We start from the raw sequence: 27,004 nt of genomic DNA, 5'->3' as shown, positions 1-27,004 counted from the left end.
CCAGAACTGGTTCATTTTACTTACACCTAAAGAACAATAACAAAATTGGCTCCTATATGCTTATCTTCAGCCATGTTTGGTGGAGAATGGACCTCTTGAAAGATTGTGTGGCAGCAACTACTGAAAAGGGAAGAAAAGAAGCCAGTCCCTGGATCTTCAGCAAACAACAGGAAGAAGACACAAGAGGTAGGTGTGGGCCTGAGGGACACGGTGTATGTCCCTTGAGGAAGATCAGCTTCACCACAGTTGGCTCTCAGGTACCCAGGGAGCTAGAATTCCAGCCTGGTTTCTCCATGGCCTCCCAGGTTGACCAGCTTGGGAGTCGGGCGTTCCTCACAAGCAAAGCCCTAGTAGCTTGAGCAGATACTAGGAAAAGGACAAAGGCTCAGGTCAGGCTCTCTTCTTGTTAGCAATTCTGGTAAGACAGGGAGTAGGTGGGCATTGAAATCATGGGCTAGGACTTCCCTGGAAGTCCAGTGGTTAAGACTCCACGCTTCCACTGCAGGGGGGTATGGGTTTGATCCCTGGTTGGGGAACTAAGATCCCGCATGCCATGTGGTATAACCAAGAAAAAAATAAATAAAATAAAGAAAAGAAATCATGGGCTAAAATGAGGCCTTGCTGCAATATGTGGACTTATTCTTAAGAATATATCACTTACTATGACATTTACATTTACTGCACAATAATTATGCATATGTTTATGCATAGTTCATGGGAACCGTAATGTGAACTGGGTAGATTTTCCTTTTTTTATGCTTATTTGCATGAAGAAAAGTGAGAAATGAATTTTCTGTCATAAGTGCGACCATTCCTTTGCCAGTGTTGGGTACAACACAACCATATCAAACCCTCGAAGAGGGGCTATCTGAGCACCTGCCAACCTGGCCCACCCACAGAGCTTTGCCTAGAAGCCGTGTCTCTTATAGAATTTAGCTCGAGCTATAATATCACTGATGACATCAGTCTATGTCCGCGGGGGTGGCAGTGGCTTCAGTTCCTGACTTGAAGGCTGAGAGACCACCTGAGATGAAACCAGAGGTTCAGATTGAAAGATTAACTTTCAGCAGAAATAAGATATGAGCATTCCCGGGATGTCAGCCCTCCAGGGAAATCTTCCAAAGCAGACAGTCCCAGATCCTCTTTCCCCCCTTCCTCTCCTCCTGAAAGGATCCATTTCCTCAAGAATCACTGAAAAACTTCCAGATTGCTTTCCTTCTCTCTCTCTTTTTCTGAAGACTTTTGTTTTTCTTGCTGCAAAAGTCAGATTTGCTTCTTATTTAGTGCAGGCCTGGCAAAACTAGATCCCCAGTAAATCTTCAGTCTAAAACTGCTTGTAACATTCTGTCAGTCATTCAAGAACTCACTCATTTATTCACTCATTCGTTCATTCAATAAAATGTTTTAAGCACCTACTATGACCAGGATGTGTGCCACACTGAGCGCACAGTGATGCTCGAGACATACTCATTCCTTTGTAGGTGTATGTGTGCGATATGCATGTTTGAGCATATGTGTATTATCCCCTAGAAGGTTAATCTTCAGTAGTTACTCATGTGTTTACCGTAACTGTGCTCTGCTCGGATGTCTAGAGATAAAGACCCCTGGTCCTGATCCCTGCCTTCAAGGACCTTGAAATAGAAAATAGAAACTGTTTATTTGAAATTAAGGCCATAAAATGTAAAACTGTTTATTTGAAATTAAGGCCATAAAAGGAGAGAGGTATATACACACCATGGGCCTATAGGAGGCAGACTTAATAAGAATTGGTATGGCTGGATGTGAAGGGAGAAGGAACCAGAGAACCTAAGAAAAAAATATGTTTTTTTCTGGCTGGGATGACTGGGTATGTTATAGTGCCTTTCACAGAGGCAGAAAATACAGAAGAAAAAGCAAGTTTATAGTGAGAGGCTAGTGAGTTAGTTCAGTCTGGGAGATGCTGAACCTGAGGGGGTCTGTGATCAGCCTAGCAGGGATTTCCACCTGGACACATCATGGTACCTAAAGCCCTGGTGTCACTGAGGACGCTCAGAGAGTGAAAATTTGTTCAAAAAATTCAGAAAGTGGGTAAAATCTTCTTGCACCAGGGAAAAAAAACCCATCAGAGGAAGGCAAACATTCTTTTAAACAATCACACTAACGCTCAAGGTATCACTCAATGGCTCAATAACCAATGAGATGTAACAAGAACCCCCAACATCTGGCAGAAGGGGAATGGAAATTGGGCATGAAGAACACTCCAAGGAACTCAGTGCTTCAGAGAACACTAGGGGTCCTCCCAGGCCCACTGCTGACCCTATGGGCACAGGCCCAGGGAGGCCCAAGGTACACCCGGCCTTCTGGGCTCTCACTCACTGCTCTTCTAAACAAAGCACTGGCCTACCTTTGAGGTATTGAGCCACACTCCACGTGGGGAATTTTTTCTGGTTTGCCTTAATTCTGTCTGTGAGAATCCCAACAGCCTGCAAAAGGTGTTCTTTGCTGTCCCAGGCACCAACAGGTCGATGGATTTTTTTTTATCAAGCTAGAAAATTCAGATAAGAATGTCAACATCTGGATGGAGTAACACATTCTTCTGCTGTCCTGATTTCTCCTCCTTATGTTCAAGGTCATAGACACTGGCCTTATCCCTTTTCTTTATTCCCACAGAATCAATTCTACAAGTCCTTTCACAGAAAAGAGAATCAGAGAAATACAGTAAGATTTGGGAGAAGTGGATGTAGCATAGTTTTAGTTAAGCACTCAAAAAAAATTAAAAAGTTGTTTCAAAACAAATAATGAGCACCCAAAGTCTAGATATTTGCAGTCAAAAATAATTGGAAGGCTAGAAGTCTCGGTTTCTCAGACAATTTAAAATAAAGCCTGGGGGAGTTCCCTGGCGGTCCAGTGGTTGGGACTCAGTGCTTTCACTGCCGGGGCCTGGGTTCAATCCCTAGTGGGGGAACTAAGATCCCTCAAGCCGTGTGGCATGGAATAGAACAGAATAGAATAGAATAGGGGAAAACCTGGAAGCAAATATCCGATAATTTGGGTCCCCTTCCTCCAATTTGCCTAAAGGACAAGTTGGTTCAAGTAGGGTTTCATTATAATGTTTTGATCTACACAGATGAAATTTACTATTTCATGAACCTCAAAGGGATACCTATAATAGTACCCTTTATAAGATTTTCTCAATTTAAGTACATTGCATAATATTAATTACAAATTGTAATTACAAAACTCATAAGATACTTAAAGAAAGATATCCAATAACTGGTATACCTTGACATGTTACAGAAATCCCAGTGGAAATTACGCAGGTACCCGTGTTTTGAAGCCTAGGATAAATGCAGATACATTTCCAGTTTGGGTTAGCTTCTGTGAGGAAGGATGAAGTGGGGCCGATTGAAAGTTTCTAGCTGAGTACCTGCGTCAAGCCAAATTTAAGTCCTTTGTGGTCCCAGCCATCTTGCCGGATGGTTCCACCATGGCTTTCTCTGGAAATGATGGCTGCAGTGAGAGCAGGGTCCATGCAGTGCCTCAGCCTGACTTCTTTGATTAGAATTTGTAAGACTTGAAGACCTTCAAATCCATCTCAGCAAACATTTCAAAACCACAGATGCCTACACCAATAGAAAATAAACTGTTTCCTCCACTCCAGAAGAGACCCCTTTTTCAAAGTTTAATAAGTTAGCCACAGGTCTGACTGTGGCCCACAGGCTTGGGACAACCATTTTAGGAACTTTTTTTTTTTTTGCGATACGCGGGCCTCTCACTGTTGTGGCCTCTCCCGTTGCGGAGCACAGGCTCCGGACTCGCAGGCTCAGCGGCCACAGCTCACGGGCCTAGCCGCTCCGCAGCATGTGGGATCCTCCCGGACCGGGGCACGAACCCGTGTCCCCTGCATCGGCAGGCAGACTCTCAACCACTGCGCCACCAGGGAAGCCCCTTAGGACATTTTTTGGTCTCTGATTGCATAAACCCAGAAAGGTCCTCAGCCCCAGATGGATACCACTTCTGCTTTCTTTCTTGTTCTCTTTTCTGCCACAGCTGGTGCATTGGGAAAAGTCTTGGACTAGAAATCAGCCAACCTATGTTTGAGTTTGGTCTGACACTACCTAGCCCTGGGCCCTCGGGAAGTCTCTCTTCCTTGCTGAGCCTCAGTTGTCTGATCTGTCAATTGGGAAGGTAGGATTAGATTGACCTTGTAGTTGCTTCCAGCTCTGATATGCTAATACTGAGACAACATGAAGAAGACTTCAGAACAGAATTACACAAGAGAGGACGTACAGAGAGCGTTGCTTAAAATGCTCACGCTGTAACCTGAAGTCGACACAACAACAAACGAACAAACAAAGCCAGAATTTGATATTTTAATTAAGCAATCATTTCAATATGTAGAAATAAACACCTCTCGACCAGGTTTGGAAAGGATGAAGGGAAAGTGAAAAGCAGCAGCTTGATAGGGGAGTCAGGATTCTGTTTTTCCCTCAGTTTTAATGTTGATATTACTACTATAATAATGAACTTCTCAGAATTGAGCTCCTTCCTAAGAAAGAATCTGAAAATGATGAAAGGGGGCTAGCCAAATGCTTGCCTGGCTTCACACTCACTGCCGGCAATCACCCCGGTGATATCACAGGTAGCAGCAGAGGTCTCCATGGTCATGATGGTACCATAGCAGCCACGGTACAGGCAGGAACGCAGGCGAGGGTTCATTGAAAGGGTGAAGGAGCATGAGCCCCTAGAAGTGCCTGCGGGGCACAAGGATCATTCACGTGAAGCCTGCGAGAAAATACTGCTCGGAGTTGCTCTCACGAACATCACTCAACCAACGGCAAAGCCATAGGCTTAATCCTCCCCAAGCCCCTCCCCAAGACCCCCAGAATGGCTCACCAGAAGGTATTCCGAACTCAGCAGCAACCTGTCAGGATTTTACAAAGTGGTGGCCTTATCCCTAAAACATAGGTTTAAGTTTGAGAATCCATTAGCAGATCTCCAAGCACCTGGCTTCAATCTGCTGCCTTCAGTGTGGCTCTCCCGCTGTGGAGGAGCTTTTAAATGCCAGCATGCAGACTCACCTGCCTCTTCTCACCTTCATGCTGTACCCCTGATCTGGGAGGAGCTTTATATATGCTTTAAAACCCTCTTTAAACCACTGACCTCATTAGGCCTGATTATAATGGTACTTGGGATTTAGGTGGCCCTTTTAATGAAAGGATTTCAAAGCGTATACTAACCACTATTAATTAATCTAATGAACCCCCAAGGTGTACTGGAGGCATATATTTGGTGGACTGTTTCTGGGTATCTAAAATTGTGCTAGGCAAACAGCTTCTAAATTTGAGAACAAGAAACAGATACTTAGTCTAAAAAAGATAAATAAACAGGAAATACTAGCAGCTGCCCTTCCTGGATTGGTTGTTTGCCTGCAATGCTGAGGCTTCTGTTCTTTGTTCTTCATTCCACTCTCACATGATTCCCATAGCAACATGTCACGTGATCTCAATGGGTGACCTTGGCTCCTTGCTCCACTTCTGCCTCTGATAAGCAGATCCAAGAGTGTCTGCCTGCTCTTGGGAGGTCAGTGCGAAGCCAGGGACTGGGAACATGGGTGCCAGTTTCCCAAACTTCCTGAGGAAATGGTAAAAAAGGATTTGGCCAAGGAGGAAAATTTCTTCAAGGATGGACTGTCTTCAAACTTCTGTCTAAAGGAAGAGACGGAGCACATTGTGCAGCTCCAGAAACAGGAAGCGGAAGAGATATTTTCGAAATAGGCAAAGCGCATTTCCCAGAGGGGAGGAGGGAATCTGACACGGGTCCTACCAGCAGTGTGAGAAATTTCCATGACTGTACACGTCCTTCCACTCATCCACCAAGTGAACAGAGATGTGAGGGAGACTGAGCAGGAGACAGGGAAGACAGAGGCCCGGAGTCAGGTGACTTTCCCAGCTCCCTGGCAATGGGTAAACCACACCTTCTAGGAGAACATGCCCTCCAGAAGCTGATCTCTGCTCTCCCCCACTGCACTCACTTCTGCCCAGACTGCCTTCCTGTTTGCAGAACAGCCTGCCCTTTTAAGTGGCCTCCAGCCTTGCATTCCAGGGAAGAAGGGTGGGTATGTCCTGAGCCACTGATGATCCTGCTTCGACTATCAGGACCTGTTCCACCACCACCATCAACGCCACAGTCAGTGCCTCTCTGTAAGAAGGGGTTTGGCATGGGTCCAGCTGCTCCAGGGTAGCCCTCAGGAACACCTGGGCTTCCACCAGTGACAGTGGCAACAGCACGCTGACACAGTGCTCATGGCCCTCCCAGTGCAGGGGCTTATGTGGGGCTTCCAGGCTAAGGGTAAGGAGAAAGTTCAAGAAAGGGAGAAGGAGAAGTAGACCAAGAATTAAGTTAGGTGAAAGATACTAGGTAGAGGCTGAAGCTGTCCTTAGATGCTCCTAGAGAATAAAAGAAATAATAAAACACAGAAAGGACTGTTGAATGTGGAGCTTACTTTATTCTTCTCCCTGTTTTCAGATAGTGGGGCTACAAGTCCTTCCAGGTATGAAGGTCTTAATGTCCAGGATCTCTGCAATTTATTTATTTATTTAATATATTTATTAATTTATTTATGGCTGTGTTGGGTCTTCGCTGCTGCGTGCGGGCTTTCTCTCGTTGCGGCGAGCGGGGGCTACTCTTCGTTGCAGTGTGCGGGCTTATCATTGCGGTGGCTTCTCTTGTTGCGGAGCATGGGCTTTAGGCACGTGGGCTTCAGTAGTTGTGGCTTACGAGTCCTAGAGCGCAGGCTCAGTAGTTGTGTCGCACAGGCTTAGTTGCTCCGCAGCATGGGGTATCTTCCTGGACCAGGGCTCAAACCCGTGTCCCCTGAATTGGCAGGGGGATTCTTTACCCCTGCGCCACCAGGGAAGTCCCTGTCCTCTGCAATTTAAGTAATGGTTTTCAAAGTGATGTGGATTATGAAGCTTTGCCCAAGTTGTGAGACTACAAATGAACATTTATTTGACACCCATCGTCCATTAGGTTGCTGTGGACATTGTATCACTTGATCTTCCCAACAACCTTGTGAGGGAGGTATTATCATTTATTTTAGAGATGAGGACACTGAGACTCAGAGAAGTTAAGCAACTTGTCAAAGATGGCACAGGTAGGACATGGCAAAGCTGGGATTTGACCCTGGACTGTGAGATTCCAAAATCCATGCTCTTCTACAACATCAGAGGTACTAGCACCATGGACCCATGACCCAGCAGAGTGATTACTGTAACAGGTTCAAATCAATTAATTTGCACACAAAACATTGTCTGTGGCCTGAATAAATAACTCCAGTCATAGATATTTACCAGTCATTCAGGTAGATGCTGTTGTAATTTTTAAATACAGATGAATATGAATCAACTGAATCCACAGTGGCTTTTTGTCACTTTATATCTTCTCTATTGATAACAATGGTAGCTAACATGCATCGAGCTTGCACGGTAGGCCTGGTAGAATAGTAGTAAGGAGTACAGCCTAGGTCTGAACCCAGATTGGTTGCACTCTAAAGCCTAGCTCTTTTTTAAAAATTTTATTTTATTGAAGTATAGTTGATTTACAATGTGTTAATTTCTGCTGTACAGCAAAGTGATTCAGTTATACATATATATATATATTCTTTTCCATTATGGTTTATCACAGGATATTGAATATAGTTCCCTGTGCTCTACAGTAGGACCTTGTTGTTTATCCATCATATATATAAAAGCTTACATCTGCTCACCCGAACCGTCCCTCCCCCAACACCTTCCCCCCTTGGCAACCAACAGTCTATTCTCTATGTCTGAGTCTGTTTCTGTTTCATAGGTAAGTTCATTTGTGTCATATTTTATTTATTTATTTATTTACTTACTTACTTATTTTGGCAGCTTGCAGCATCTTAGTTCCCCAAGCAGGGATTGGACCCCCACCTTCGGCAGTGAAAGCACAGAGTCCTAACCCCTGGACCACCAGGGAATTCCCTGTGTCACATTTTAGACTCCACATATAAGTGAATCTTTCACTTTCTGACTTACTTCACTTAGTATGATCATCTCTAGGTCCATCCACGTTGCTGCAAATGGCTTTATTTCATTCTTTTTTATGGCTGCGTAGTATTCCATTGTATATATGTACCACAGCTTTTTTATCCTTTCATCTGTCAGTGGACATTGAGGTTGTTTCCATGTCTTGGCTGTTGCAAATAGTGCTGCAAGTGAACGTTGGGGTGCATGTATCTTTTTTTTTTTTTTGCAGTAAGCGGGCCTCTCACTGTTGTGGCCTCTCCCATTGCAGAGCACAGGCTCCGGACGTGCAGGCTTAGCGGCCATGGCTCATGGGCCCAGCCGCTCCGCGGCATGTGGGATCCTCCCGGACCGGGGCACGAACCCGTGTCCCCTGCATCGGCAGGTGGACTCTCAACCACTGCGCCACCAGGGAAGCCCCGGGGTGCATGTATCTTTTAGTTTTCTCTGGCTATATGCCCAGGAGTGGGATTGCTGGCTCATATGGCAATTTTATTTTTAGTTTTTGAGGAACCTCCATACTGTTTTCCATAGTGGCTGCACCAATTTACATTCCCTAAAACCTAATTCTTAATGACTACGATCTACTGACACAATGGATGGTTAAGTACAAGTACTATCATGTGAGGATCTTAGTAATTTTTGACATTTGAAAGTAATTTACTTAGTGATTCTCCATCTCTTCCTAGGGGTGCCAAAAATGACTATGCACGTGAGTTGTACTGATATTGTCAGGAGGGGATTGAGGGGACCTTGTCACCTGCTATAATCTCCATCAATCTCCAGGCTTCCCAAAATAAAAACACAATCTATATGTAAGCAATGTCCTTGCTGTACAAATGGAACTCTGTGACCAGACCCCTGACCTCCTGCCCCTTCCAATCAGTTATCTGCCTCTCAGAATTTACAATATAGCAATTGTCTGGTAGCCTCTGGTGAGTCATGATACATTTGGGGTTCCTGGCACTAGAGGTGAGGACTCTAGTCACTCCTCACATCTAAATGGGCTCAGCAACAGACCTTAAGCCAAGATGTACGCCGGTTCCAGACAGACAGCTTGCTTCGATCAGTCTTCCAAAAGCGGGGTATGGCAGGAAGATCCCTGGCCTGGAAGTCTAGAGACCTGGCTCACAGTCTCAGATCTGCCACTAACCAGCTGAGGGTAACCACCAGTGTAGACATCATTTTCCCACTTATAGAGTCAAAAAGTTGGATGAGAGCAGATGATCGCTGAGGTCTCCTCCGGCTCCAACCATCTACTGGAGTTGGTGAGTCAAGTGCATCCTGATCCAGAAGAGGGAATAAATATGGGAGGTTGAGTGGAGAGGTGTGGAAACTTGCACTGCGTTTCTGTTCTCATCCAAACCACAAGTGCGGGGCTTCCCTGGTGGCACAGTGGTTATGAATCTGCCTGCCAATGCAAGGGCCTGGTTCGATCCCTGGTCTAGGAAGATCCCACATGCCGCAGAGCAACTAGGCCCGTGCACCACAACTACTGAGCCTGTGCTCTAGAGCCCACGAGCCACAGCTGCTGAGCCCATGTGCCGCAACTACTGAAGCCCGCACGCCTAGAGCCCGTGCTCCGCGATAAGAAGGCTGCACGCCGTAACAAAGAGTAGCCCCCACTCGCCGCAACTAGAGAAAGCCCTCACGCAGGAATGGAGACCCCAAAATAAATAAAATTAAAAAAAACCCAAAACCCACAAGTGCCATGCAAGTCATCCTGTGTTTAAGGTGGCTTTCAAAGTGAATTTTCTCTGATTTTCTTCTCTATCTTGCAATTGGTGAAGAGTAGAAGACCTTTATCATATGTAAACCCAGGTCTTAAATTTAAGACCCGATTCATCAACCATTTTCGTATTGACAAGGACAATAAAGAAAGAGGTGTCATTTGCTTGCTTGTTAGTCTCAGCCATAATTCCAGATTTCCCTGTCAGGCTGGGTGACTCATGGCAGTTACGAGTGCTGCCAATGAAATTTTTAAACTTTACATGTGTCAAGAGTGGCCTCAAAATTTCCCCAAATAATGTAAATGGCTGGCAAATATAGTAAATTGAAAACTCAAGCTTCTTTTTTTTTAAAAATCGTAATTGTCAGAAGACTCTCCAATCCAGGTTCTGGTCGCTGTCACGCATAGTTTGGGGCCCGGTGGGGGCCACAGTTGGGGGACTCATTATTGTGGCACAGTGATGTCCAGGTCTGAGACAAGAGTCAAAGGCCTCTGGCAAGTCCAGTAAATTTTCCAGTTTTCTTTCTGCTGCCTCTCTATTTCCTAACCCCAGTGTTCTCCCGCCCCTTAGACTGATCTGATAACAGAGTTGTAGTCATTGATGACAGAGACTTAAAGTCATATCCTTTTCAGGTACAATTTATTTATTTATTTATTTAGTTAGTTAGTTAGTTAGTTATGGGTGTGTTGGGTCTTTGCTGCTGCGCGCAGGCTTTCTCTAGTTGCTGTGAGCGGGGGCTACTCTTTGTTGTGGTGCACGGGCTTCTCATTGTGGTGGCTTCTCACCTCCCTCCCAGAACTAGTCTGTGGTTGTAGACACGGGGTTGCTTCCACCATGTTGCCGTGTGTGAAGGCTGGCCACAGCTCTCCATTTCTCAAGAACAGCCAAGGATGATTATCATGGGTAACTCCTTTAACTTCTCTGAGCCTTAGTTGGGCTCATCTGTAAAATGAGGCCATGATAGTGGTACCCTATGACTTTGTTTTGAAGATAAAAATAAATTATATATGTGAAAGCATGTTATAAACTGCTGTGCTTCCTACAGATGCCAGTTATTATGATGGGGTTGCCCTCAGATCCTGATGGGTTAGCTGGTTGTTGATTTGTTCATTTATTTATCCGCGGGGCTTCAGGAAAAATAATGAAGAGTTGACTTACAGGATGGGAAGTAACAAGTAAAACCTCATTTCCTCCAGGAAGGAAATATGGCAGGACAATCAAGGGCTATTGCTGCAACTCTGTAACCTGCCTGGTGGGACAGGAGAAGAACAATACCAGAAATAGCCACACACAGCCCAGGCATCTACTGCACGGCCTATAGAATGAAGGGGCTGCCCGAGATTGCATGGCAAGGCACTTTGGTAACAATGGCTAGTGGAAGGGAGCCCTTCCACAACATTTCACTAAAAAGTTTAATTTAATCTCAAGATATATATATATATATATATCTTGCAGTACGCGTGCCTCTCACCGCTGTGGCTCCTCCCGTTGCGGAGCACAGGCTCCAGACGCGCAGGCTCAGCGGCCATGGCTCACGGGCCCAGCCGCTCCGCTGCATGTGGGATCTTCCCGGACCGAGGCACGAACCCGCGTCCCCTGCATCGGCAGGCGGACTCTCAACCACTGCGCCACCAGGGAAGCCCGTAACCTCAAGATATTTTAATGCCTGGCTTGAACTGCCGTATGCTTTTCTTGTTTGGGGTTTAATCTACTATACAGTAGGTAAAATGCCATATCCTGCTGAAGACACCACTTCCAGGGTCTTCCAGGGTCAAATATGTGACCAGCATTTCAGAAAAGAAGATAGACAAATGGTCAAAAAGCTCATGAAAAGGTGCTCAACACCATTAGACATCAAGGAAATACAAATTAAAACCACAATGAGATAGCATTTCATACTATCTTAAAAGACTAAAATCAAAGACTGCCTGTGTCAAAAGTTGGTGAGAATATAAAGCAAATAGAACTCTTGTACATTTCTGGTTGGACTGTAAAATGGTATAACTGCTTTGGAGAGTTATTTAGCACTTTCTTATGAAATTAAACATACATCTCCCCTATGACCCAGCCATTCCATTTTGGGGCATTTATCCAAGAGAAGTGAAAACAAATGTCTCCCAAAGACTTGTACAAGAATGTTCATAGTAGTGTGATTCATAATAGGCCAATACTGAAAACACTCCAAAAATTCGTCAGTAGGGGAGTGGATTAACAATTGTGGTATAGCCGTATTACAGAGTAATACTCAGATTAACAAACGAATCAGAGAACTCCCATCCCTAGGTTGAGCCAGGTACCCACATTCAACTACATCTAGAAATAGATTTGTTTGAAGTTTCCTTGTGGTTTGAAAAGGAGAAAAGAGAAGTCTGAATTTTTAAGAACTGTGTCATAGTTGCTCTCTCTGCCTGTGATGGAGAGAAAAGCTGGGGTGGCATCTGGAGAAAGACTTGGGTCAGGCCATTTTGTTAGGGTTTATGCTGGAAGTGACTTGGAATATTAAATTCTGTAGAAGGTATTGAGGTTTTCGGGAATGGAAGCGTTATGTGATCAGGTAAGGTAAAAGGCTTGAGTTCAAAATCATAGAGACTGGCCTGAGGCAGGAATGGGAACACCCCTTCCATTGTATCAGGAGGAAGAGAGGAAGAAGTTGGATAGCAATGCAGTTCAATTTATAGAGTCGATGAGAGAAAATTGAGAGTTCTCTAATGATTCCTAATCCCTCTGAAGCAGGAGGCCAAATCATGTGCTGAGAGTAAAAATTATGTGGAATTAGAGGCTTAAGGAAATGGAGAAAATGTGGAAAAGTCACTCTGGAGGATTAAAACTGACAAGAGAGCCAGAAAGATTACTGGGGTCCAGATACAGAGTAGCTGAGGTTGGAGCCCATAAACGTTCAGAGGCACTGAAATGCCAGGCTTTGGCTCAGCAGCCTCGGCATCGACAGGGAGAAAGCAGGGGGGCTTTCCTCTGTTCCACCTGGTCTTCTCTCCTGACCCCGGACGCCAGCCAGCAACATGCAAGCCTCAACCTGCTTTGCCCTGGCCCTTCCCTGTTCCTGATCACTCCCTGTTCCCTGCCTTCTGCAGTTTTCATTTCTAGGGGAACTGGAAGTGCTCCTCAGTAACAGTGAAATCAAGGGCAGGATTATTTGGGGGTGGGGAGCGGTTGGTGAGAGGAATAAATCAGGCACACAGCCTCTTCACTGGCAGTGGGGGCCTTCAGGTGTGTGCGACCCTGGGATGGCGTGTGCAAAGGGTTCCAGTTACTTTTAATCAGGCCAGAGGCCCCTTGAGGTGCAGAGAGAGGAAGCACATGTTAGGCCTCAGCGGGAGGCTTTTTAATAATAAGTTTTCTTGTTTAACAACAAGAAATGCTCATGACATATTGTTATGCTCTTTATGTAAGCAGGTTATTAAAGGGCACTGATGAATATTACCAATTTTGTTTTAAGCGTATGTATGTACAGTCATGGAAAATAAGCCGAATTCCATCTTCAGCTGTACCAGATCTCATAAAGCTGCTCTTCAAAGCAGCTACACCACATTTACCCTCTAGAGCAGGGGATGATGAGTGGAGCATCTCCACCAAAATTTCCTATTATCAGACTTCTAAATTGGGTGAGAAAAGTCTCATTTTCCCAATTGAGGTTGGTTGTTTTTTTCTCGTTTTTGGGGTTTTTTTTTTGCGGTACGCGGTCCTCCCCACCGCTGTGGCCTCTCGCGCTGCCGGACGCGCAGGCTCAGCGGCCATGGCTCACGGGCCCAGCCGCCCCACGGCACGTGGGATCCTCCCGGACCAGGGCACGAACCCGTGTCCCACGCATCAGCAGGCGGACTCCCAACCACTGCACCACCAGGGAAGCCCCTTTTTTCTCATTTTTAAAAATAGGAATCGTTATTACACTGCAGTCTGGGTCCAAGTCTTTTGTTAGTCATATGAAAACTGAAGAAAGGAATTGCTTCTCTGTAGAGATATAAGCACAAAGGTGCTGATATGTTCAATGCCAAATTATCTAGAAAGTAACTGTCCACTTTGAAAATTATCAACAACTCTTGCTGAGCTGGACTGAGCCAGGATTGTGATGTAGGCAATGTCTTTTTAATATCTTATATTTGTACAGTGCTTCCGAATTTTAAGTGGGCTTTTGAATAAGTTAAAAAACCTGAAATAACCCTCCAAGAAAGGTCAAGCAGATTTTATCTCCCCCATCCTACATACAAGAAAAGAGATTAAATGATTTGTCCAAGACCTCCCAGCTAGTAAATGGTGCAGGTGAGACTAGAACCCAAACATTCAGATGCTGAGTCCAGGGATTTCCTTCCCATCATTTACGGGACCAGATGAACCTGAAAGCGTTGTTTAATCATGAAATTCCAGGATTCAGTGATTTACCTGTTTTGTCATCTCCAACAGCCAGGCTTTAATGCCCTCATTTACCACCCGGCTGAACAAACCACCCCTTCAGGGTCACCTAGGCCCACTTTAATTTTGGCACTGCTCACTACCTGTCCACCGTCTCTGATATACTCACTCCCAGTCCCATTGGAAATTGTACCTGTTTGGAGTTCTGTGTTCAGAGGCTTTCTAGACCAGTGCTGTCTAACAGAAATATAACATGAGCTACAACTTTGATTTAAAATTTTCTATTAGCCACATTGAAAAAGTAAAAACAAAAAGGTGAGATTAATTTTTGTAGTATATTTTATTTAGCCCGATACATCTGAAATATTATTTCAATATGTAACCAGTATAAAAATTGAGATATTTTACCACCTTCTTTTAATACTAAGTCTATGTATTTTAGAATCACAACACAGCTCACGTCAAACTAGCCACACTGCTCGATAGCCACATGGGGCCAGTGGCTACCATGTTGGACAACACAGTTCTAAATGATGACTATTAACATAGGCTTTGATGCCCTAAGGCAAAGGAGTAGCCTAACACAGGATATTTTTGAATCTGTGGAGAAGACGTTTTTGGGTATTTCAAGCTGTGCTCTATGCCAGGTCAGGTCAGCTCTAGGCTCCCTTGAGCTCTGCTCTTGTACTGACCTCAAAGTGGAGCTATCCACCCGCTCCCCTTCCACCCTGCTTCTGACTCAATATACATGACCTTTCTCTGGATCATCTTCACAAAATTGGCTCTCATTTTCAATTGACATCAGAATCACTTAAGGAGATTTTCAAAAATGCAGCTTCTAGTTTGAACATGACTCCATGAAGTCATCAGTTCCCTTTTCCTCTTGGAAATCATCCAAAAGCACTAAGAACAGAAAAATAAACTTTTCTTCTACAGCCTTATGAATCACAAAAGATATGGAAGGGCTACTGAAAGCAGTAGAAATAGAGAAGATACATGAAGATATGAAGAAGGTAAAAGAAGGTCCGGAGAGGACAAGTTGATGATTTTTAAAAGAGGCAAAAAGCATACATCTCTAAGGTAAGGAGTACACCCTGAGGCGTACAGGGTAATTGTTGGGAGGAAAGCAGAGGATGGAATAGGAGAACACACAGGTAGCTGTCAGTTATTGGTGATATTTGAGTTTGGTGTGGGTTCACAAGTGTTCATTGTATTTTAAAAATAAACAAATAATAGAGGAAGGCCACAAATGGACTAATGACGTGTTTCACAGACTAAGGTTTATGATTTATCTATTTTATGCATCGATGTTAATGAAAAAATATATGTTAATTGCATTTGTAAACTGCAGCAACAACGAAATGTAATTTTAAAAAGCTCTCAGGGCTTTTCATTCTTACTCAGATGGCATAAGCCCACTACAGCCTATCTCACCCTCAGATTACAAGGAAAAACTGGACAAAATGCTGCCAGACAGCGTTTCCTTGATAACCATGTTGATGGTTGTATTGTGGCTGTGTAGGAGAATGTCCTTGTTTGTAAAAACCTCACACTACAATATTCAAAAATAATGAAACATCATGTTGGCAACTTTCAAATGGTTTAGGGAAAAATGAGTTATTTGCAGTATCTGTACATTTGAGATTGCCACTTTTCTGTAAATTTGAGATTGCTTCAAAATCAAAAGTTTAGGGAGTTCCCTGGTGGTCTAGGGTTAGTCTTCGGCGCTTTCGCTACTGTGGCCTGGGTTCAATCCCTGTTCGGGGAACTGAGATTTTGTAAGCCGTGTGGCGCAGCCAGAAAAAAAAAAAATCAAAAGTTTACATCAAAAAGAGTGAAAAAAATGTTAGAAACAAAAAAAGATAATTGCATGACACAGAAATGATTAAGGATTACCACCCAAAATAATTTCTATCAATCAAAAAGAAAAAGAGATGCACTGAAATAAAAAATGAAAAAGAGCTGAGAAGAAAAACCGTAAATGAACATGACAAAATGTTCCACACCTTTAGTGATCAGGGGAATGCGTATGCAAACCACAATGTAATAACGTTTCACACACACCAGATCGGCAAAACATTTAAATCCTGACAATGCTGGAGTATGTGGCAAGAGGAGAATTCATACATCACCAGTGGAAGTGCAATGGTTAGAATTACTTTACAAAACACTTTGGCATCACCCAGTATTAAATCCAGCAATTTTACAACAAGATAAATACCCTATTGATCAGCACTGTCCTGTAGAAATAAATGCAAGCCATATATGTAATTTTAAATTGTCTAATAGCTCATTTAAAAAGTAAAAAGAATCAGCTGAAATTAATTTTAATAACATTTTAATTCAGCCCAATATATCCAAATTTTTAAAATCATTTCAACATGTAATAGATATAAAAACATTATTAATGAAGTATTTAGAATTTTTTTCATACCAAGTCTTCAGTGAGTAGTCTTAGACTTGCAGCACTTGGACTTGCTGTATTTTAGGTGCCTAGCAACCACATATGGCTAGTGGCTACTGTACTGGACAGCATAGCTCCAGAAACTTGACACGCGGAACAGGAGGCCTGTACAACAATGGCCGTAACAGCATTGCTCATAGTAGCAAAGTCTGGACAATCCAAATGTCCATCATCAGTGGAATTAATAAGTAAACTGTGTCACATACATACAAAATGGAATCCCAGACAGCAGTGAAAATAAATACATTACAGCCATAGGCATCAAGCTGTTTGTTTCTCAAAAGCAATATTGAGTAAAAGGAACAACTTACTGAATGATGGATACAAAATGACTTCATTGATATAAAGTTCAAAGGCAGGCCCAACTCCATGATGTATCATCTAGGGATACACACATGGTTTGTAAAAGTAAAAAGCAAAGCAGAAGAGTGGTTAATACAAAAATTCAGTCCACGATCCTCCTGGCGGTAATGGAGGGGAAGCTCCTTGGGGATTCCCCTAGCAGCAGTGAGGTTCTAGTTCTTTACCTGAGAGATAAGTGGATGGGCGTGCATTTTATTATTCTTTAAAGTGTATGTAAGCATTTTACGTAAATTATATTTAAATAGAAATAATTTACATTAAGGTGTGTATAGTGTGCCTCTGACTGGGGGAATTGTTAAAGCATGAGAATATTGTATGAATATTTATTCATATGTATAACATATCTCTGAGAAAATAGACAAGAACTGGTAAAATTAGTTGCTTCTGGATAGAGGAGTTGAGTGGCTAGAGGACAGGAATGGGAAGAAAATTTTCATAATATACCCTCTCGTATCTTGAATTGTGAAGTTCATGAATATTACCTAATCCATCAATCGATACATTTCTCTAATGCAATTGCTTGGCTCCCATCCCTGGAATTTCCGATTTAATAGGCCAGGACTGAGGACCCAGAAATTGCATTTAAATAAGGGAGGGGATTGTGATGCTGTAGGTCAAAGGACTACACTTTGAGAACCACCTCTACAGGCTTATTCATTCACAAACCCTCATTGCATGCTTATTGTGCACTGGTCACTCTTCATCTGTATTTCCAACAAGCTCCCCAGTGATGCTGGGGATGCTGCTGGTCTGCAGTGGGCTGTTTTGAATAGTGTATTAATCATGTTTTCTATTTTCTGTATTTTATGATGTTTTGACATCTTAAAAAGCTTGCTGGCCAGAGAAAGACTGCTCCTCCCAGGGCTAGCAGTTCTTTGAGAAAGCAAACGGCTCAGCGGGGAGCATGCCTTTCACACACACAGCAACCAATCCAAGCCCTTATTCCTCAACCACCACCTTTACCTAATTCACGCAGGTGGAGCCAATCTTTCCCCGGCCCTAAATTATCCCAAGGCCAGATTCCAGGCAACTAGGGACCACGTCTAAAGACCAAAGCCCACAGAAATTATGCAAACTAGCCAATCCTACACTGTTTCCTCTGCCCTTCCTTGCTGCCTTTCCCACAGAAACCCCCTTGGAGGCTTTGACTCAGGCCCTCCCTTCGCTCTTGTCTTCGGCCTCCCGACCAAAACCTGGCGTTTCTCCCGTGGCCCTGAGTTGCGGGGCCTGCCTCTTGTTTCTAGGGGAACGGTAAGTACCATTCAATTTTTCTTACGATGGCACTGACCTCTCTCTGTCATCACTCAGTCACCTTTAGAAATTAAGACCCGGGGCTTCCCTGGCGGCGCAGTGGTTGAGGGTCCACCTGCCGATGCGGGGGACGCGGGTTCGTGCCCCGGTCGGGGAGGATCCTGCATGCCGTGGAGCGGCTGGGCCCGTGAGCCGTGGCCGCTGGGCCTGTGCGTCCGGAGCCTGTGTTCCGCAACGGGAGAGGCCACAGCAGTGAGAGGCCCACGTACTGCAAAAAAATAAATAAAAAAAAATAAAATAAAATAAAAAAAGAAATTAAGACCTGGACACAGAATAAATAACAGGTCTGACATTGTTCTTGCTTTGTAAGATATCCCCCTTTTAAACGTCTGTCTCATTCTACCTCTGTTTACATGTTAACGAAAATTTACATTGAGATCCCTGTCAAATAAAAAGCACCTGGTCACCGCCAGTGAGGCTATACATAGAGATGCTGAGAAAGCACCGTTCACAGCGTGGGCAGCGCAAGCCGGAAGGAGGATGCAGTGTCGGGGACACGCGTGCACTGGGTGGGGAGCAGGGACATGGGAGGATCCCAGTCCTCTTGGCAGCTCCCCAGCGTGTCCGGCCTGATCTGTGCCTCAGCAGCCGGCCAGCTGTGACCAGTGACTCTGCTCCGGTGAACTGGTTCTTGGCTCCCCTGGGACCACGAGGAGAGAATAAAACGCTACCTGCTTTCAAGATCGCAGAAAGTCACAACCCAGTCCCACCTAGATTTTGTTTGTTGGGCCGCGCTGCACGGCTTGCGGGATCTCAGTTTCCCGACCAGGAATTGAACCCAGGCCGTGGCCGTGAAAGCGCAGAATCCTAACCACTGGACCACCAGGGAAGTCCCCCATCTAGCTTTATTCTCTAAAGTTTCATTTGTGTTTGCAACATAAAGTAATTCCTTTATGTGCCTGTACATATGTCCTGGTTTTTTTCTTTTTCCCCCAGAAGTAAGAACAAATCCTTCTTTTGAGTTATTCAGAGCTTCTAGGCTGTAGGGAGAAACAACACAAAAGAGTGCATGATTATGCTGTCAGATGCCTGAGGTGAAGCCATTAACCAAGTTCCTTTTATCAATTCCAGCAGCCTCCACTGCTTTCTGGGAGGGTGGGAACTCATGGAGGAACAGCCTGGCTCTTTGCAGCACCCACGTGATGAGATGTTTTGTTAGTGCCCCGTGTGTTCAGGCCGGGTTCATTCTACTCTACATGACCTGATAACGTGGGGATACTTGGAGTTTTGCTCATTTACTATCTCACACTCTGGAGCAAAAAATTTGAGGGATCTGGTTCATATTGTCTTCTCAAAGAGCTTTTACTCAGGGTCTTAAGTATTCCCCCTTTTCATTTCCCCATCACAAGAAATATAAATAAGTTATTGGAAGTATAAAATGTCTATTTGGTCTGTGCTAGAAAAACAGATTCAGGTCATATAGGGAAGTCAAACATAAGAGAAGTGGAGTTGCTTTGACTGGGCACTGCTTCAATATCTGAAAAAGAAAAAAGTCCCCATGAGGTTGCTCTAAGGCAGCATGGGAAAGCGGGTAGAGAAGGCTGCAGGGGAGGCTGACAGAGGGGGAAGCGGGATAGATTCACCCTGGCTGGATAGGCCGACTCAGCAAGTCAAAGGGGACTCAGCTCCATCTGCCCAGCTAAGCCAGAAGTGGTGCACACCTCAATGAGGAATCTGGGTTTTGTTTTTTTTGTTTTTGTTCTGACTGCACCATGCGCGGCATGCGGGATGGAACCTGTGCCGCTTGCATTGGGAGCACAGGGTCTTAACCCCTGGACCACCAGGGAAGTCCCAGGAACCTGGGTTTTAAATAGCCCTGAAACGCGAGAGGAGACTTTAAGAGTCTTCAGATGGCTACACAAAACCACCTATCAGCATCCTATTTCGTTCAGGTAATTCTGGAGAATCTGTGAGGCAATAATTCTCAGCCTTGGCTACACATTAGAATCACCTGGGAATGGGACTGAGTTCTTGTTGTTGTTCGTTTGTTTGTTTTTTCTTCCAGTTTTATTGAGATCTAGTGGACATACAGCACTGTATAAGTTTAAGGTGTACAGAATAATGATTTGTTTACATACGTCATGAAGTGATTCTCACGGTAAGTTTAATGAACATCCTTCATCTCATATAGGTACAGAATTAAAGAAATAGAAAAAAATTTTTTTCTTGTGATAAGAACTCTTAGAATTTACTCTCGGTAACTTTCATATATAACATGCGGCAGTGTTAATTACGTTTCTCATGCTGTACCTTATATCCCTAGTATTTATTTACCTTATACCTGGAAGTTTGGACCTTCTGATTATCCTCATCCAGTTCCCCCTCCCCAGCCCACCCCCTACCTCCACCTCTGGTAACCACAAATCTGGAAAGCTGGTTTCTTTTTCTATGGGTTTGTTTGCTTGTTTGTTTTTGAAGTATAATTGACCTAATTGAACTAACACTATGTTAGTTCTTATTACACAATATAGTGATTTGATATTTCTATACATTTCATACTGATCACCAAAATAAATCTAGTTATGCTGTGTCACCATACAAAGACATTACATCGTTATTGACTGTATTCCCCACACCGTACACTTCATACCTGCGACTCGTTTATTTTGCAGCTGGAAGTTGTACCTCTTAATCTCCCTCATCTATTTCTTTCCACCTCCTACCCCTCCCACCTCTGGCAAACACATGTTTGTTCTCTGTTTCTATAACTCTTGTTTTGTTATGTTTTTTCATTTGTTTTGTTTTGTTTTAGATTCCACATGTAAGCAAAATAATACAGTATTTGTCTTTCTCTGTCTGACTTATTTCCCTTATAATACCTTCTAGGTCCATCCATGTTGTCACAAATGGCAAGGTTTCATTCTTTTTTATGGCTAATATTCTTATAATACCTTGTAGGTCCATCCATGTTGTCACAAATGGCAAGGTTTCATTCTTTTTTATGGCTAATATTCCATATATCAAAACCAGAATCTCACCAAAGTACATCATTGTGAAATGTCAAACATGTGACAAAGAGAAGATTCTATAAACTGTAGAGGGAACGGGGGATATATCATATACAAAGGATTAAAATCAAAATGACCTCAGGCTTCTCAAGAGTACTCCTAGAAGCCAGAAGACCAAGGGATAAATGCCTTCAAAATTCTGAAAGAAAACTATTTCCAGACTAGAATTTTTTGCCAGGCCAAATCACCAATTCATGTGAGAGTAGAAAAAAAGGTACTTTCGACACGAAAAGCCTCAAAAAATTAACCTCCCACTCACTTTTCTCAGGAAGCTGCTGGAGGATGTGCTCCATATAAACAAAGGAGTAAGCTAAAAATGTGAAAAATGGGGAGATGCAACATGGGAGAGCTGCAAAGGACTGATGGTGAAGCTGAAACTGCACAACTCAGATGGGACTCAAACCCACCAAAACTCAAGATTGGGACTTGAACCCACAGGCTGGGACTCGAATCCAGAATCCACTGTCGTTTAATTGAGACCACACACCTGGTCTCAGGATTTAATGACGCTCAGGTTCTTTATGTCTCATCCCAGAAGGAATTCAGCAAGAGGCAAAGTGATAGGTAAGAAGTGGATTTATTTAAAGAGATACACATTCCATAGACAGAATGCGGTCTGTCTCAAACGGTGAGAATGGCCCCGAAATATGGGGTGGTTAGTTTTTATGGGCTGGGTAACTTCATAGGCTAATGAGTGGGAGGGTTATTCCAACTACTTGAAGGAAGGGGTGGGGATTTCCAGGAATTGGGCCACCGCCCACTTTGTGACCTTTTATGGTCGGGCCTTGGAACTGTCCTGGCACCTGTGGGTGTGTCGTTTAGCTAATGTATCAATATTGCAATGAGTGTATAATGAGGCGCAAGGTCTACTGGAAGTCAAATCTTCCGCCATCTTGGACCTAGATGGTTCTAACCAGTTTATGTCTTATCCTCAAAGGCTATGCCAGTAGCTTTATTGCTTTGCCAGGCAAAGGGGGACAGAACCGGCTATTGCCCTTGAAACTGTGTGTCCCAACCCAGGAGGGTTTGGTGAGGAGTTTTATAGCAATGGTGCAAGGGCAGGATTGCTGACAAGGATCAGGGTGTGTGCAGGGCCTGTATTCCTTTAATCTGGTCTCAGGTGAGCTTCTGTGGTTGAGCTTCTCCTGTTGAGCTTCTGTGGTTTCTTTAATCTGGCCTCAGTTGGTCTCCTGATCTTCTCTGAAGAATGCTTCATCAAGTAGTTAGCATTTTCCATTTTGGGGGGGTTTTAGTTACGCAGAAGAGCTCAAAGATACTGTTATGCATATCCCTTGAGACAGAACCAGGACCTGCCGCAAGGCTGCACTGTTGTCTCCTGGCTGCTCCTCCCTTGTCTCTGCATCCCTTCCCTTTCCTGATTAGCAGCTGTTTGAAAGGGTTCCGAGCCCAGGAGCCCCACAGGGTCCTCCTTGGGTTCATGACTTGTTCAAGGGCAAGCACTGCAGCCAGGCTTAGATCACAAAATGACTTGGGCCAGAATGGTTTCTCTTATGTCAAAAAAAGAAAAGTGAAATCTGGTTCTTTTCCTCTGGGGACCCCCTACCCTATCTGAATACAGAAGCTGCGCGAGGCTGCCCTGGTGATTGCAGGACTTTACCCAACTGGTTCACACGTGGACTCGTAACCAGTGCCTCCCAGTCCATTGCCATTGTGCCAGGGAAATGGAAATCTCCAAAGGTGTATTCCTGAGGTCTTCTCAGTCATATTGTCCTTAGTGAGGATCCCTTCACTGGATTCAGCCTTGAAAGTGGGTCTTGGAAGATAGACGGTGGGGAGACAAGAAGGAAGCAGCCCAGGAGTTCAAGGTCATGATGGTCACGAGCAGGTTCCACAAGCCCGTAACACAGAAGGTAAGCACTTTACATGATCACCTGATGTCCGCCCTGCATCTGTACCTTGTGCACATGTGTGGCTGGCTGCTATTCCCAACCAAATGTTATGATTTAACGGTTCCTGAGGGCAGAGACTCTGATATAGTGCTTCATATATGGTGAGACAGTCATTTCCAAAACAAGTTTTTGCTTGAAATGATGATAGTTGTTCTAGAATGACACTCTGTAAAGTGTTGATAGAGTGGGATGTTAATTACTTTTATAGCGTACAACCCCTAGAATTAAATAATTTGTCAGTATAGTGGTCAATATCCTTGAGGGCAGCTCCAACTGAGGAATCACTCTCCGGTGGCCTGACTCTATCAGTCTTAATTAAGTGCCCCAAAGAAGGGGACAGCTTAGCTGAGTTGGGGGAAATTGGACGTAGGAGATTGTGGTTCAGGGAAGGAGAGGAAGAGGTAAACTTAGATGTCAGAGAGACCTGGGGTTAAGAAAATGCTGCAAAGTTTAAAAGTGACTCTCCTGAAACTGAAACCGCACAACTCAGATTGGAACTCAAACCCACTGTCTTTTTTTTTTTTTCTTTTCTTTTTAGGTGTATAGATGGTGCTTTTATTGTTATTATTATATTTTTAATAGATCTTTATTGGAGTATAATTGCTTCACAATACTGTGTTAGTTTCTGTTGTACCACAAAGTGAATCAGCCATATACATACATACATCCCCACATCCCCTCCCTCTTGAGCCTCACTCCCACCCTCCCCATCCCACCCCTCTAGGTCATCACAAAGCACTGAGCTGATCTCCCTGTGCGATGCTGCTGCTTCCCACTAGCTAACTATTTTACATTCGGTAGTGTATATATGTCCACGCTACTCTCATTTCGCCCCAGCTTCCCCCCACCCCCATGTCCTCAAGTCCATTCTCTATGTCTACATCTTTACTCCTGCCCTGACACTAGGTTCATCAGAACCTTTTTCTTTTCTTTTTAGATTCCATATATATGTGTTAGCATACGGTATTTGTTTTTCTCTTACTGACTTACTTCACTCTGGATGACAGTCTCTAGGTCCATCCACCTCACTACAAATAACTCAATTTCATTTCTTTTTATGGCTGAGTAATATTCCATTGTATATATGTGCCACATCTTCTTTATCCATTCATCTGTTGATGGACATTTAGGTTGGTTCTATGTCCTGGCTATTGTAAACAGTGCTGCAAAGAACATTGTGGTACATGTCTCTTTTCGAATTATGGTTTTCTCAGGGTATATGCCCAGTAGTGGGATTGCTGGGTCATATGGTCGTTCTATTTGTAGTTTTTTAAGGAACCTCCATACTGTTCTCCATACTGGTTATATCAATTTACATTCCCACCAACAGTGCAGGAGGGTTCCCTTTTCACCACATCCTTTCCAGCATTTATTGTTTCTAGATTTTTTGATAATGGCCATTCTGACCAGTGTGAGGTGAAACCTCATTGTAGTCTTGACTTGCATTTCTCTTATAATTTGTGATGTTGAGCATCTTTTCATGTGCCTCTTGGCCATCTGTATATCTTCTTTATTGAAATGTCTATTTACGTTTTCCATCCATTTTTTAATTGAATTGTTTGTTTTTTTGATACTGAGCTGCATGATCTGTTTGTATATTTTGGAGATTAATCCTTTGTCTGTTGTTTCATTTGCAAATATTTTCTCCCATTCTGAGGGCTGTCTTTTCATCTTGTTTATGGTTTCTTTTGCTGTGCAAAAGCTCTGAAGTTTAATTAGGTCCCACTTGTTTATTTTTGTTTTCATTTCCATTATTCAAGGAGGTGGGTCAAAAAAGATCTTGCTGTGGTTTATGTCAAAGAGTGTTTTTCCTATGTTTTCCTCTAAGAGTTTTGTAGTGTCTGGTCTTAAATTTAGGTCTTTAATCCATTTGGAATTTATTTTTGTGTATGGTGTTAGGGAGTGTTCTAATTTCAGTCTTTTACATTGTCCAGTTTTCCCAGCACCACTTATTGAAGAGGCTGTCTTTTCTCCATTGTATGTTCTTGCCTCCTTTGTCATAAATTAGGTGACCATATGTGCATGGCTTTATCTCTGGGCTTTCTATCCTGTACCATTGATTTACATTTCTGTTTTTGTGTCAGTACCATACTTTCTTGATTACTGTAGCTTTGTAGTATAGTTTGAAGTCAGGGAGCCCAATTCCTCCAGTTCCGTTTTTCTTTCTCAAGATTGCTTTGGCTATTTGGGGTCTTTTGTGTTTCCATACAAATTGTAAAAATTTTTTTACAATTCCATGAAGAATGCCATTGGTAGTTTGATAGGGATTGCATTGAATCTGTAGATTGCTTTGGGTAGTATAGTCATTTTCATGGTATTAATTTTTCCAGTCCAAGGACATGGTATATTTCTCCATCTGTTTATGTCATCTTTGATTTCTTTCATCAGTGTCTTATAGTTTTCTGAGTATAAGTCCTTCACCTCCTTAGGTAGGTTTATTCTCAGATATTTTATTCTTTTTGTTGTGATGATAAATGGAATTGTTTCCTTAATTTCTCTTTCAGATTTTTCATCATTAGTGTATAGGAATGTCAGAGATTTCTGTGCATTAATTTTGTATCCTGCAACCTTATCAAATTCATTGATTAGTTCTAGTAGTTTTCTGGTGGTATCTTTAGGATTTTCTATGTATAGTATCATGTCATCTGCAAACAGTGACAGTTTTATTTCTTCTTTTCCAATTTGTATTCCTTTTATTTCTTTTTCTTCTCTGATTGCTGTCTAGGACTTCCAAAACTATGCTGAATAAGAGTGGTGAGAGTGGACATCCTTGTCTTGTTCCTGATCTTAGTGGAAATGCTTTCAGTTTTTCACCATCCCGCTGTCTTTTACAGATCACACACCTGGTCTCAGGACTTAATGAAGCTCAGGTTCTTTATGTCTCATCGCAGAAAGAATTCAGTGAGAGGCAAAGTGATAGGTTATAATTAGATTTATTTAGAGAGGTACACATTCCATAGACAGAATGTGGTCCGTCTCAAAAGGTGAGAGTGGCCACAGGGCATGGGGGTCATCTCCGAAAGTGAGAGCAGCCCTGGGAGAAACACACTCCATGGAGTGTGGGCCATCTCAGAAGACGAGAGACCCCAAAATATGGTGTGGTTAGTTTTTATGGGTTAATTTCATAGGCTAATGAGTGAGAAGATTATTCCAATTATTTTGGAGAAAAGGCAGAGATTTCCAGGAATTGGGCCACTGCCCACTTTTTGGCCTTTTATGGTTGGCCTCAGAACAGTCATGGCACCCCTGGGTATGTCATTTAGCTAATGTATTACAATGAACGTATAATGAGGCTCAAAGTCTGCTGGAAGTAGAACCTTCTGCCATCTTGGACCTAGTTGGTTCTAACCAGTTTTTGTCGTGTCCTCAGTGGCTATGTCATTTTTATAAAGATTGTGCCCTTCCCTCCTTTTGCAAAACTATTCCCCCCCCCCCAGCAGATAGGACTGGCTACCCTCTTACCCTTTTCCTCATCAAAAGTTTTCAATTAAAATTTGAAACTATGATTTTTATCAAAGAAATCAGTGATAGAGTTGCCACCTAAAATAACCATATGCCCAGTTATATTTGAATTTCAAATAGACAACACATAATATTTTAGTATAAATGTGTTCTAAATATTGCGTGGGACTTACACTAAAAAAAAATCATTTTTTATCTGGAATTCAAATTTAACTGGGATTCCGATATTTTTATTTGCTAAGTCTGACAATGCAAGCCAATGAGACACAGGATTCATTTCACAGAAGTCCACATTACAGCTCACATCCATGGAAATACCTTTCAAGAGACACAGCCTTTTATTTGCACACACCAGACCACAAAA

General features: G+C 43.3%; 1 protein-coding gene across 1 annotated transcript; it reads right to left on the bottom strand.

The window, feature by feature from the left end:
* Positions 1-775: 775 nt before the first annotated feature.
* Positions 776-5,080, bottom strand: LYG2 (lysozyme g2). The gene is given in 8 exon segments (XM_073791747.1): positions 776-965; positions 967-1,024; positions 2,384-2,518; positions 3,403-3,543; positions 3,546-3,602; positions 4,593-4,733; positions 4,876-4,903; positions 5,075-5,080. Coding segments are annotated over 8 exon segments (624 nt in total). The 3' UTR covers positions 776-907.
* Positions 5,081-27,004: the final 21,924 nt, after the last annotated feature.

This window comes from Tursiops truncatus, chromosome 14 (assembly GCF_011762595.2).
Source record: "Tursiops truncatus isolate mTurTru1 chromosome 14, mTurTru1.mat.Y, whole genome shotgun sequence".
NCBI classification, from domain to species: Eukaryota; Metazoa; Chordata; class Mammalia; order Artiodactyla; family Delphinidae; genus Tursiops; species Tursiops truncatus.
The sequence above is the reverse complement of the archived record's forward strand: the minus strand, read 5'-3'. Positions and strand labels throughout refer to the sequence as shown.